Raw genomic sequence first — 12,870 nt, 5'->3', positions numbered from 1 at the left:
TGGGCCTGGGCAGCAGCTGGCACAGCACGAGGAAAATGTCTCTTGGGGTGACAAAGGTGCTGCATAAATTGGATTTTGGAGAGTAACCAAAGGCCACAGTGGATGGAACTGTGACGGGAATAGAGGGGGGGAATCCACAGATCTGGGCAGGATGTGTTGTCCTGAGTTCTGAAGCTCCATCAGGCTGATAGGAACAACCAGAGGTAAATAACCACTAATCCTGTCAGAGGAAGGGATTTAGCCCCACTCCTGGAGCAGCCTGGTCTGGTGGGAGCTGCCCCAGGCCATGGCAAGGGGTTGGGACAAGATGAACTTTCAGCTCCATTCCAACCCAAACCATTCAATGATTCTGTGAGTCAGTGATCCCTCCCAGTCACCCCTCAGCCCTGGCACACCAAACTCTGCCCCAAGGTAACCACAGAGTCCATCAGGACCATCTCCTGTGCTGTGCCAGAGCCACAGCCCCCGATGGACACACTGGCCTCACCATTCCACATCATCAATGGGAAACTGCTCCCCTACTGCTGGAATAATTTACCCTGGAAACATTTCAGAGAAAAAAAAAAAAAAAAATTGACCTGAAACCTTCTTATTTGCAGAAGCAACTGCAGAGCTTGCTGTAACCAAACAATAATTGGGTTTTCTGCCCACAAAACAAGTGGCTGATGGTGGCAGTGGCAGCACTCAGGGCCCTGCCAGTCCCAGCCTGACCCCAGGCTAACCAGGGATTGTCTGCTCTCCACAAAAGTGATGGCAAAGAGAGCCCAGCAGTTCCCTCACGTTTGGCTGGTGTTCCCAGCCCTCTCAGTGACACAACACCAGACAAAAATCAGCACAAGCCACCCTCGAGCATGAAGGGCCCATCGAGGAGCCACCCCCAGGCCAAGTGGCAAAATCCTGGCACAGCTATGGCTGCCCCTGGAATGTCCAAGGCCAGGCTGGGCACTTGGAGCAGCCTGGGACAGTGGGAGGTGTCCCTACCATGGCACTGGATGGGATTTAAGGTCCATCCCAACCCACACCCTGGAGAGGACCCCACTCTGCAGGGCTGGGGAGGAATTTCACAGGCTGAGAGCATCTCCATCAGGGCCCTGGCCACCACTGGTGGCACCTCAGAGAGGGTCTTGCTCCCCACACAATCCTTGTCCACCCCCTGCACGGCTTCCAGGAGGAGCCAGATGTGAGTTTTCAGTGACCAGACAGATGTGCCAGGTCAGGGAAGGACCTCAGGAGCTTCCAGCCCCTCTGGTCCTGCTTGGGGCAGACCCAGGTGTGGTGGGTCCTGTTTGTTTGGGGCAGACCAAGGCATGGTGGGTCCTGTTTGGGGCAGACCAAGGTGTGGTGGGTCCTGCTTGGGGCAGACCCAGGTGTGGTGGGTCCTGTTTGGGGCAGACCAAGGCGTGGTGGGTCCCGTTTGGGGCAGACCAAGGTGTGGTGGGTCCTGTTTGGGGCAGACCAAGGTGTGGTGGGTCCTGTCTGGGGCAGACCCAGGTGTGGCGGGTCCCGTTTGGGGCAGACCCAGGTGTGGTGGGTCCCGTTTGTTTGGGGCAGACCAAGGCGTGGTGGGTCCTGTTTGTTTGGGGCAGACCAAGGCCTGGTGGGTCCTGCTTGGGGCAGACCAAGGCGTGGTGGGTCCTGTTTGGGGCAGACCAAGGCGTGGTGGGTCCTGTTTGGGGCAGACCCAGGTGTGGTGGGTCCTGTTTGGGGAAGACCCAGGTGAGGTGGGTCCTGTTTGGGCAGCCCAAGGCATGGTGGGTCCTGTTTGTTTGGGGCAGACCCAGGTGAGGTGTCAGCCCTGGCACTGCCATCGACGTCATCCCCGTGTCCACGATCCCTCTGGCCTCCCAGAGACTGAGTCAAGAATTAAAAATAAGTGAGCTGCTCACGGCACTCGCAGCATTCCCCAGACGCCTCAAAAAAAAAAAATCCTCCTGCTGCACGTTACCTAATTCTGACATGACAGAAGGAGCAAATAAATCCTTTTTTTTTCTCCTGGTGCTGTGGTGCACATCTCCCTCCGATGGCATCTCCTGTGTGTGTGTGGACACCGACATCTATATCTGCTCTGTGTCTATATTTGCCCTCAGCATCTTTCCAGGGGAAAGTGATAAGCAAAGTAGTTCTGTCAGGAAATTGGCTCCTGAGGGGGGAATCGCCGGCGGGTTCACAGCAGGTAACGTTGTAAAACAGGTATGAAAAGTGAACAGAAAACAGACATTTTCGGCTGGTGGGGAAAGAACAGCAACGGAAACGTTTTTCACGGGTTTTGCAGAACAACTTGGGGTTTTGCTCCCACTGAAAGGCGAGTCAACACTGACCCCCATTTGCAGTGGATATTTTCAGTGGACATTTAGTGGATGTTTTCCTCAGCTGCCTTCTGTACCTTTTGGATGTAAATTAAAGAGGAAAAGGAGCTGAAATGCTGCTTTGGCTGCTGTTTTCCCTTCAAACTCATCGTGCATTTCAGGCGGTCTCCTCCCGAGCCCACAAAAGGGAGTGGATGCAGATGCTGGAGCCGGGGGCGAGGGGCTGCCCCTCCAGCACAGCCCACACAGGCACAGCTGAGCCCCGGCCACGGCATCTCCAAGGCCATGAACAAAAACACGGCTTTGAGCAGCCAACGGCAAAGCCGTGGGGATGTTTTCAGCCCCCCCGGGACCCTGGGGCTGCCCGGGGGCTCTGCGGGACCAGGACAAGGGGGATGCTCGGGGAGGGCTGAGCCCGGGGCTGGGCCGGCCGGGGACCCCGGACTGGGACCCCCAGACTGGGACCCTCGGCCGGGGACCCTCAGTCCAGGATCCTCAGCCCGGGGACCCTCATCCTGGGGACCCCCAGCCCTGGACCCTCAGCCTGGGACCCCCAGACTGGGACCCTCAGCCGGGGACCCTCATCCTGGGGACCCTCAGTCCGGGATCCTCAGGCTGGGATCCTCACCCCAGGACCCTCACCCTGGAGAACCCTCAGCCCAGGGCCCTCAGCCCCAGACCATCACCCTGGGGACCCTCAGCCCAGGATCCTCACCTTGGGGACCCTCAGTCCGGGACCCTCATCCTGGGACCCTCAGCCCGGGGACCCCCCAGCTCAGGATCCTCAGCCCAAGACCCTCCCCCTGGGGACCCTCAACGCGGGATCCTCACCCTGGGGACCCTCAATGAGGGATCCTCACCCTGGGGACTCTTATCCGAGGACCCTCAGCCCAGCACCCTCACCCTGGGGACCCTCAGTCCAGGATCCTCATCCTGGGACCCTCAGCCCAGGACCACCAGCTGGGGACCCTCAGCCTGGGATTCACATTCTGGGACCCCCATCCCTCCACACGCCGCATTTCTGCCAATGCCTTTGGCCCTGGTGTCTGTCCTCAGCTGTGCAGGGCAGGGAGGGCTCTGGGACAGACAGACAGACGGACAGACGGACAGACGGACAGACAGAGCCCCTGGTTTGTTGTGCCCTGTCCCCCCAGCCCTGCACTCGGGGCTCAGGCAGAGCTGCCCCTGCGGAAGCTCAGGGCTCCTAACCTACTTCCCGGGAAAAGCAATTGGAAACTCTCCGAAGATAAAAAAGATAATGAACAAATAACCTTCACTGCCACAAAACCCCCCAGCTCCCCTTTGTGCTGCTGCCTGATATTAATGATCCTGTCAGGGCTCCTCGAGAACTCCAAGTGGGAACCGGGGGGTTTGTCCCAGAGCTCGCTCCCATTTCATCCCAATCTCAGGCAAGAAAGTTCTTACATTCTGCATCTGAGAAACCACATATTTATTTTCCCACTTCCCCACGTCCCTGTCCTTCTGCTGGGCTTTGAAACAAAACGCCACTGTCTTTTCAGGAAAACGCTCGGTGCATCGAGCAACGGCAAATCATTAATTATTCCGAGGCTCTTTATGCCACCACTGACACCGCAGAGAAGAATTTGAAACATTTCCTCAGACAAGCGACTCGCTCAGAGCAAACCACAGCGTCGCTGGGTGTTTTCAGAGCTCTTTTCATCCCCACGGCGCTGCCTGAGCCACGGCCCTGCTGGAGACAGGAGCACCAGGGGTGAAGCATCATTAAATCCACAGCCTGGCCGGTCCCTCACCACTGAGAGGAGCAAAACGCCTTTGGGAATGGCTGTCCCTCTCTGTGAGCCCCCTGTCCCTGGGGACACATCTCAGGACAGTGACATCCATGGGCAGGGGCCACACGCCCACAGGTGGCAGCCAGAGGGGGCAAAGGGATGGGGCAGGGTTAGGGTTAGGGTTAGGGTTAGGGGCAGGGTTAGGGTTAGGGTTAGGGGCAGGGTTAGGGTTAGGGTTAGGGTTAGGGTTAGGGTTAGGGTTAGGGGCAGGGTTAGGGTTAGGGTTAGGGGCAGGGTTAGGGTTAGGGGCAGGGTTAGGGTTAGGGTTAGGGTTAGGGGCAGGGTTAGGGTTTGGGTTAGGGGCAGGGTTAGGGTTAGGGTTAGGGGCAGGGTTAGGGGCAGGGTTAGGGTTAGGGGCAGGGTTAGGGTTAGGGTTAGGGGCAGGGTTAGGGTTTGGGTTAGGGGCAGGGTTAGGGGCAGGGTTAGGGTTAGGGTTAGGGTTAGGGTTAGGGTTAGGGGCAGGGTTAGGGTTAGGGTTAGGGGCAGGGTTAGGGTTTGGGTTAGGGGCAGGGTTAGGGGCAGGGTTAGGGTTAGGGGCAGGGTTAGGGTTAGGGTTAGGGTTAGGGTTAGGGTTAGGGGCAGGGTTAGGGTTTGGGTTAGGGGCAGGGTTAGGGGCAGGGTTAGGGTTAGGGGCAGGGTTAGGGTTAGGGTTAGGGTTAGGGTTAGGGTTAGGGGCAGGGTTAGGGTTTGGGTTAGGGGCAGGGTTAGGGGCAGGGTTAGGGTTAGGGGCAGGGTTAGGGTTAGGGTTAGGGTTAGGGTTTGGGTTAGAGGCAGGGTTAGGGTTAGGGTTAGGGTTAGGGTTTGGGTTAGAGGCAGGGTTAGGGTTAAGGTTAGGGTTAGGGTTAGGGTTAGGGGCAGGGTTAGGGGCAGGGTTAGGGTTAGAGTTAGGGGCAGGGTTAGGGGCAGGGTTAGGGGCAGGGTTAGGGGCAGGGTTAGGGTTAGGGTTTGGGTTAGGGGCAGGGTTAGGGGCAGGGTTAGGGGCAGGGTTAGGGGCAGGGTTAGGGTTAGGGTTAGGGTTAGGGTTAGGGGCAGGGTTAGGGTTAGGGTTAGGGTTAGGGTTAGGGGCAGGGTTAGGGGCAGGGTTAGGGTTAGGGTTAGGGTTAGGGGCAGGGTTAGGGGCAGGGTTAGGGGCAGGGTTAGGGTTAGGGTTAGGGGCAGGGTTAGGGTTAGGGTTAGGGGCAGGGTTAGGGGCAGGGTTAGGGGCAGGGTTAGGGTTAGGGTTTGGGTTAGGGGCAGGGTTAGGGGCAGGGTTAGGGCAGGGTTAGGGGCAGGGTTAGGGGCAGGGTTAGGGTTAGGGCTCTGCTGCCTTTCACACCTGGGGGACCCCAGACACCAAACCAGCACCTTTATTGCATCAGGAGGTGGTTCTGTGGCCTCTGACACTGCTGAGCATCAGCTTTTCCCAGGCAAAACCCAACATCCTGGTGTTCAGGCAGGGCTGAGGGCCTGGCACACACAGACACACCCAGAGAGAAGCTGGGACAGCATCTTCCCCAAAGCAGCAAATAGTGGAATTCACAAAAAAAATCCTCACAGCAAAAGGTTCAACCCCTCTGTCCCGACCCACTGCACCCCAATTTCTGTGGCCATGGCACTCCTGTCCCCCCATCAGCACCTGGGGACACAGTGATGGGCCCTCCAGGCTCCTCTGCCTGCTGGGAGGGATGTTCAGGAGTGAAAATTGGGGAGAAAACCAGGAAGGATTCATCCCAGCTCAGACAATGAACCGCTCGTTCAACACGGGGAACATGAACAAAGCAAACCTTGGAAAAAATCAAAAAAAAAAAAAAAAAAAGGCTTTATTTAGAAGCAGAATGCTCAGGTATTATCTGGCAGCACCAAACCCCTACTCACACACCTTCACCGAGCACAGCCAGAGGTTCATTTTATGACGGATTTAACCAATGTCACGATCTGAAATGTAAATAAATCAGCTCAAAAATCAGCTCTGCCTCCTCCTCCTCCCCAGCAGTGAGGGCAGATGAGCCCCAGACAGGCCCAGGGAGGGCACAGAGCCCATCCCCATCCCTGCCCCAGGGAGAACAGGGGGCACAAAGTCCTGGGCACGGCTCCTCTCCCGGCCCCACGGCCGGGCCCTCCGGCTTCCAGCAAAAACAGAGACACAAACAGCATCCAACAGGCTCAGAAACAGCATCACCCTGATCCTGGGATGAGGAGACACCCTGGATCCCCGGCAGGATGTGAAATCTCCGCGCCCGGGAAGGGAAATGACCTTCAAAACTCATTCAGCGCTCGCAGCCTGCGCGGTGCCGGCTCCTCACTTGTGAGACATTACACATTCCCGCTGTGCTCTCCCCAATTTCACACCGACTATAAATACTCGCCTCATAAAGCCGGAGAGAGCACAAGCTCTGGGTTAACCTTGCCTTGTCGGGGTGGCAGGAGCACGTTCTCCATCCATCCCTGGGCGATGCTGATCACCAGGGATCCCTGTTTACTATTTGCTGCAGGGGAAATATCAGCCGGAACATGGGACCGAGTAGTATTTTTTTTCCTCTTTAAAGAAACTGCCACGCGAAATGACGACACCTTGTCAAATTGTCTTAAGGGCAGAAAATCCAGATTTTTCCCAACTGCTCTGCCCACACTTTTCTCTCTCTCCCGAACTACGGTTTCCCGTTTATAATTAGTATTAAAAAACCAGCCTCCGAGAGAAGAATTAGTTTTTTGGCTTATGCAAAAATCCACTGGGCTGCTGTTGGAGCTGTTTACTGGGTCACACTTTCCAACCCTGCTGGGGGAGGTGAGCGGGCACCGGCAGTGTTACCATCATTCCTCAGAGCTGTTTGCACAAAAATCACCCTGATTATGGATTTTTGAAGCCAAAATGACGGTGCCTCCCCATAGCCTGCAGCACCCTTGGTAACCGTCCTTTGGCATCAGCACCAGGAGCAGGTTCGTGCCTGGGAATGGAATGGAGGGATGTTCACCCTCCCCTGGTATCACAGGGCCCCCCAAGCCCAGGCCGGTGGGAGATGTTGTTACTGACGTGTTGAGTCACCTTTACTCAAAACTCTGGCCCGAATTTTCCATCGCCCACGGGCTGGGCCGGGGCCAGGCGCCTCCAGCAGCAATCCCCGCACAGCTTTTCCCCAGCTCCCTGTGCGAGGATGATGCTGACGGCAGAGCCGGGGATGTTCCTCCGGGCCCCCGGTACCGGAGCGGCTCCAGCCCAGCCCGGAGCGCCTTTCCCAGTTCTCAGCAATGTGACACATCCCAGCACATCTGGGCGCTGAGCGGTGCCCTCTGAGCTCTGGCAGCGCAGGGGCACTGAGGGGCACAGAGACCCCCCCCAGTGGGCCCGGGGTCGGTGTCGGTGTCGGTGCCCCCCGGACGCGCCCCGGACGGTTATAAAACCCCGGCGCCACCGGGGGAGGCACAGCGGGCACGGGGTGCGGGGGGGGCCGGGAGGGTCTGGTTGTGCCAGCGGCATCCCCCTGCCCTGGGGGTACCGAGCATCCCTGCCCGGGGGTCCTGAGCATCCCTGCCCGGGGGTCCTGAGCATCCCTGCCCTGGGGTCCTGAGCATCCCTGCCCTGGGGTCCTGAGCATCCCTGCCCGGGGGTCCTGAGCATCCCTGCCCGGGGGTCCTGCAGCATCCCTGTCCTGGGGTCCCAAGCATCCCCGCCCCGCCGCATCCCTGTCCTGGAGCATCCCCGACCCGGGGGTCCTGGAGCATCCCTGCCCTGGAGCATCCCTGCCCCGCATCCCCCTGCCCCGGGGGTCCTGGAGCATCCCGGCCCCGCCGCATCCCCCGGGCTCCGCTCTGCCCCCGCGTCCCCCCGCGCAGCCCCCGCTCCCGGCAGCGGAGGGTCGGCACCGAGCGGGGCACCCCGCGCCTCCCCCGGCCCCGGGGCCGCCGTGCCGGGTTACCCCGGCCCCGCTCCGGCCTCGCCGCGCTCCGGGAGCCGCGGGCAGCGCCGAGCCGGGGGCGGGCGGGGGATCAGCCTGGGGGGGCTCGGCCTCAGCCCGGGGGTCTCTCCCCCTCCTCTGGCGGCTCCGAGATCCGGGGGGCGGCGGGCGGTGGGAGCGGGGGGGGGGGGCCTTTGTTGGCACCGAAGCGCCCCCGCCGCTCCGCTCCGCTCCTTTTGTCCGCCGGGCCCGGGCGGCGGCGGCTGCGGGGGCAGCGGGGCCGGGGCTGTGCCGGTATCGGGGCTGTGCCGGTATCGGGGCCGTGCCGGGCTGTACCGGGGCTGTGCCGGGCCGGTATCGGGGCTCACCTGGATGGTGCAGGTGTACTCGCTGTCGTCCAGCAGCCGCACGGTGCAGTTGTACTCGCGCTCCAGGTTCCTGCTGCTGCCACTCATCCACCTGCTCAGCATCTTCCCGGGGCGCGGGGCGCGGGGCTGCCGCCGGAGCCCGGGCTCACAGCCCGCTGCGGGGCGGGGACAACAGGGGCGGGGACAGCGGGGCCGGGGAGGGGAGGGAGGGGAGGGGAGGGCTCCGGGAGCGCCCCCCGCCCGCCTCCCCACGGCCCTGCCCCCGCTGCGGGCGGAGCGGAGCGGAGCGGAGGAGGGTTTGATGCTCCGTGCCCGGTGCCCGGTGCTCGATGGCCTGCCCGGGGCTCGGGGCTCGGGGCTCGGTTACCGGGGCTCGATGCCCTGCCCGGGGCTCGGGGCTCGGGGAGGAGCCAGGCCGGGCCCGGGGGTCGCCAGTGTCGGCGCTCGGCGGTGACGGCCCCGCCGCAAACCAATGCGGCACGGGCGGCTCGGCCCCGCCGCCTCCGCCGGGATCCACGGGAGGGAACGGAGAGGAGGGGAACGGGAGAGGAACCGCGGGCACCCCGAGATGCGCCCCCATCTACACCCAGAACTGCCCCAAACTGCCGCCGAGCTGCCCCCAGAGCTGTGCCCCAGACTGCCCCCAAACTGCCCCCCCGAGCTGTCCCCGAGCTGCACCCAGAGGTGCCCCTCAAACTGCCCCCAGAGCCCCGGAGCTGTCCCCCGAGCTGTCCCCCGAGCTGTCCCCAAACTGTCCCCCGAGCCTGGTGCACACTGAGGGGCTCCCCAGGGAAGGGAAGGGAAGGGAAGGGAAGGGAAGGGAAGGGAAGGGAAGGGAAGGGAAGGGAAGGGAAGGGAAGGGAAGGGAAGGGAAGGGAAGGGAAGGGAAGGGAAGGGAAGGGAAGGGAAGGGAAGGGAAGGGAAGGGAAGGGAAGGGAAGGGAAGGGAAGGGAAGGGAAGGGAAGGGAAGGGAAGGGAAGGGAAGGGAAGGGAAGGGAAGGGAAGGGAAGGGAAGGGAAGGGAAGGGAAGGGAAGGGAAGGGAAGGGAAGGGAAGGGAAGGGAAGGGAAGGGAAGGGGGGCAGTCCCAGTTTGGGCACTGGGCGTGGCCCCCCATGGCAGGGGGTACCCAGAGCCCCATCAGAGGGGCGGGGGCTGCCCCGGGTGTCTCTGTGTCCCCAAGGACAGCCGGGACTGGCCCACAGGCCCTGCCCAAGCACCAGCCTGTGCCCAGCCCTGTGCTCAGAGCCCAGCTCCATCACTCAGCTGGGATCCCCAGGAGGGCTGGCAGCTGTCCTGGCCCTTCAGCAGAACCAGCCAAAGGGCCAACGTGGCCCCAGGACCAGTGAGCTCATCCCTTAGTGCTCATTTGTGGTGGAATCTTTGAATTTCTGGCGTTTGGACAAAATGGACTCCAAGAGCCATCGGTGCTGATGGGAGGCTGCTCTGGGGCAGGGAAATCCTTGGTGGCAGCACCGGCAGTGCCCAGGGAGGGTGGGGATGCAGGAGCCCTGCTGCAGCCATTCTGGGTGTCACACTGCCCTGCTGCAGCCACTCTGGGTGTCACACTGCCCTGCTGCAGCCACTCTGGGTGTCACAGTGCCCTGCTGCAGCCACTCTGGGTGTCACAGTCCCCTGCTGCAGCCATTCTGGGTGTCACAGTCCCCTGCTGCAGCCACTCTGGGTGTCACACTGCCCTGCTGCAGCCATTCTGGGTGTCACAGTCCCCTGCTGCAGCCACTCTGGGTGTCACACTGCCCTGCTGCAGCAACTCTGGGTGTCACAGTCCCCTGCTGCAGCCATTCTGGGTGTCACAGTGCCCTGCTGCAGCCAGCCTGGTGTCACAGTCCCCTGCTGCAGCCACTCTGGGTGTCACAGTCCCCTGCTGCAGCCACTCTGGGTGTCACACTGCCCTGCTGCAGCCACTCTGGGTGTCACAGTCCCCTGCTGCAGCCAGCCTGGTGTCACAGTCCCCACAGCCACCCCCAAGGCCCCCCGAGAGGTTCAGCAGGGCCCCCCCACCCCTCCCTGGCCCCACACACACTGACAAACACCCAAACTGAACAGGCCACAGCGAGGAGCCGTGTCAGGCTGTCCCCACCCCACTGCCCCTGTTCCCACTGCACCTTCCTGCCTCAGCCCCTCTTTGCCTGGAGCCTCCCCTTGGTCCCCTGGGCTGTGTTCCCTGCAGTGCAGCTCCATCCTGCCCCCAGGAGCACCAGCCCCATGGCCCACAGCTGTGCAGCCTCTCCCCAGCTCTCTCTGCTCCAGCTTTGCTCATCTTTGCCCATCCCCTGCCTTCCCAGCCAGAAAGGTGCTTTACAGAGCCCTGTTCCTCACCTTCCCCATGGCCCCTCCAGGTGACTCCTGGGTCTCCCTGCACGTTGTTCAGCTCCCACAGCTGCTCCCAGGCCCAGGGCTGTCCAGGCTCCCCTGTCCCTGCTGTGGGGAGGTGACACTCCAGTGTGTGGGGCTGGGATCCTTCAGGATCCTACAGGTCAAGGGTGATGAGAGGTGAGTCTGTCCCAGCCTGTCACCCCATCCCCAGCCAGGCTGGCTGTGCCCTATCCCCAGTCAGGCTGGACACCCCCCTGTGACCCTCCTGTGCCCACTGGGGACAAGGTTTGGTCACCCCAGTGTCCAACGGGCTGTGAATCCCAATGTCCATCAATCCCAATGTCCATCAATCCCAATGTCCATCAATCCCAATGTCCATCAGTGCAAGGACAGAGTGGGAACAGGGCGCTGCAGGCAGCACTGCTGCAGCACTGGGAACACCCCGGGAAGGACATCATCCTGCAGAAACACTGTCAGCAGAGCCAGGCACTTGGCCTGTGTGGGATCCGAGGGGAGGCTGGATCCTGCAGCTCCCAGAGCAGGGGCACGTTTGTCAGGCCCCAACAAGGGCGCTTTTCACGGGCACGGCCCCGCTCCCCGACCAGCTGGGCACTTGTACAAAGATGCTTGTATTCACCCAAGTGCCTGCTACTCTGCCACGGATCCCACTCTGCATAAATTGTTCATCTGCCTCCGAGCTCCCCTCCTGCACCAGCTGAGCTGCTGCTGAAGAATGGGATGCGGGGCTCTGGCAGGTGCTGCTTTCAGCTGCTTTCTCTTTAATGAGCAGCACATTCACAGCCCGGCTGTGCCCGGCCTCTGCCTGGGCCCTGAGCCGCTGCAACTTTGTTCCTGCACCCGGGGAAGGCTTTTTGTTGAGGTCCCAGTTTTCTGTATTTTTTTTCCCTGTTTGAGGAGCCCCTTGGCTGAGCTCACCCCCCTGTGCTGCCTCTGACTTGTCCTGGAAACAGGGAACAGCTCTGGAGCCCGACAGCTCCACGTTCCGCTCTCAAAATACCTGACAAGGTTTCCACAGAGCTGTATCAAAGGCAGGCAGATGCCTTTATAAAAGTGCTCTCTGTTTGCAGCTTTGATCGACAAGAACGCGCTTTTCATGAGTAACGTCTTTTTGCCTTCCCCTTTTTAATAATTTATACTGTAAATCCTACAAATTCCCCCGATTTGGATTCCCTGTCACTTGCAGTTTTGAGCTAAAAAATTCAAAATGCAGCTTTCCAAACGTAAAGTGAATTCTTTAAGCTGTGTTTGTTTTCCAGCAGGTTAAATTTCGGCGCAGGCTGAAAATTGTGAAATTGTGGAGAAATTGTGGAGAAATTGTGGCTGCCCCTGGATCCCTTGAAATGTTCCAGCTCCTGGACAGGGCTTGGAGCACCCTGGGACAGTGGAAGGTGCTCCTGCCCATGGGACATGAGATGAGATTTAGGGTTCCTCCCCACCCAAACCACACCAGGATCCCGTGATTCTGTGCTTTCAATAGAAAATACCATTCATTATCTATTCTGTACATAATCCGTGTGCTCATCATCCATCACAACACGTCACCCAGAGGCAGCTGGAGCTCTGAGAGCCAAACAGGTGCCAGTGAGGTGTGGAGAACAACACCTGGGGGCTGCCCAGGTGAGGCTGGGGCAGGGCTGGTGCCAGGCTGGGGACCCTGGCCAGGGGTAAAGGATGTCTGTTCACCTTTAATGTTGTGAGCCATGACTATTTCTGGTGCTGAAATGAGCAAAGCTCAGCCCTCTGCTCTGGGGGGCAGCCCCTGGTTGAGAGCAGCTCTGTTTGGATGCATTTGGCATTTCCTGGAGCCGGGCTGTCAGCTCTGCTCTGCCTTTCAGCAGGTACCTGCATCTGAGATTACATAAAGGCACAGCTCTGAGCTCTGAGCTCTGACACCAGCCAGCACCGGCCAGAGGAGATGTCAAAGTGGGGCCCAGCTCTCGGGGCTTGCCCGTAATTCAAGTGGTCAACAGTGCTGTCAGCATTGCCCTCAGCCTGCCAGAGCAGCTGCATCCATCCCTGGGCAGCTCTCCAGGCTGCCTGAGCCATCATTCACCACCTCAGCTCTGCTCCCAGCTCCCTGCGCTCTGAGACTCGACAGGGACAAAGCCCAAATTCTCTCTTATTCCTTAATTATTTTTATTTTTTTTTTTTTTTTAA

The 12,870-nt window shown here is 60.2% G+C and overlaps 2 protein-coding genes across 3 annotated transcripts in view; one reads left to right on the top strand and one right to left on the bottom strand.

The window, feature by feature from the left end:
• FRMD5 (FERM domain containing 5) overlaps window positions 1–8,609 on the bottom strand; it is a gene marked incomplete at its 3' end in the record, with an annotated part of 57,342 nt that extends 48,733 nt beyond the window's left edge. The window contains exon 1 of one of the 2 annotated variants that reach the window (XM_083870830.1): window positions 8,358–8,609. In XM_083870830.1, the coding sequence (XP_083726956.1) occupies window positions 8,358–8,459 (102 nt within the window). In that variant the 5' untranslated portion in view covers window positions 8,460–8,609. The remainder of the gene's footprint in view (window positions 1–8,357) is intronic. The other variant, XM_083870829.1, reaches the window with a different exon arrangement.
• Window positions 1–12,870, top strand: part of CTSH (cathepsin H) — a 163,496-nt gene that overhangs the window by 82,919 nt on the left and 67,707 nt on the right. The gene's annotated exons all lie outside the window — the stretch shown is intronic.

This window comes from Zosterops lateralis (genome assembly GCF_965231275.1).
Source record: "Zosterops lateralis genome assembly, chromosome: 13".
Taxonomy (NCBI): Eukaryota; Metazoa; Chordata; class Aves; order Passeriformes; family Zosteropidae; genus Zosterops; species Zosterops lateralis.
The sequence above is the reverse complement of the archived record's forward strand: the minus strand, read 5'-3'. Positions and strand labels throughout refer to the sequence as shown.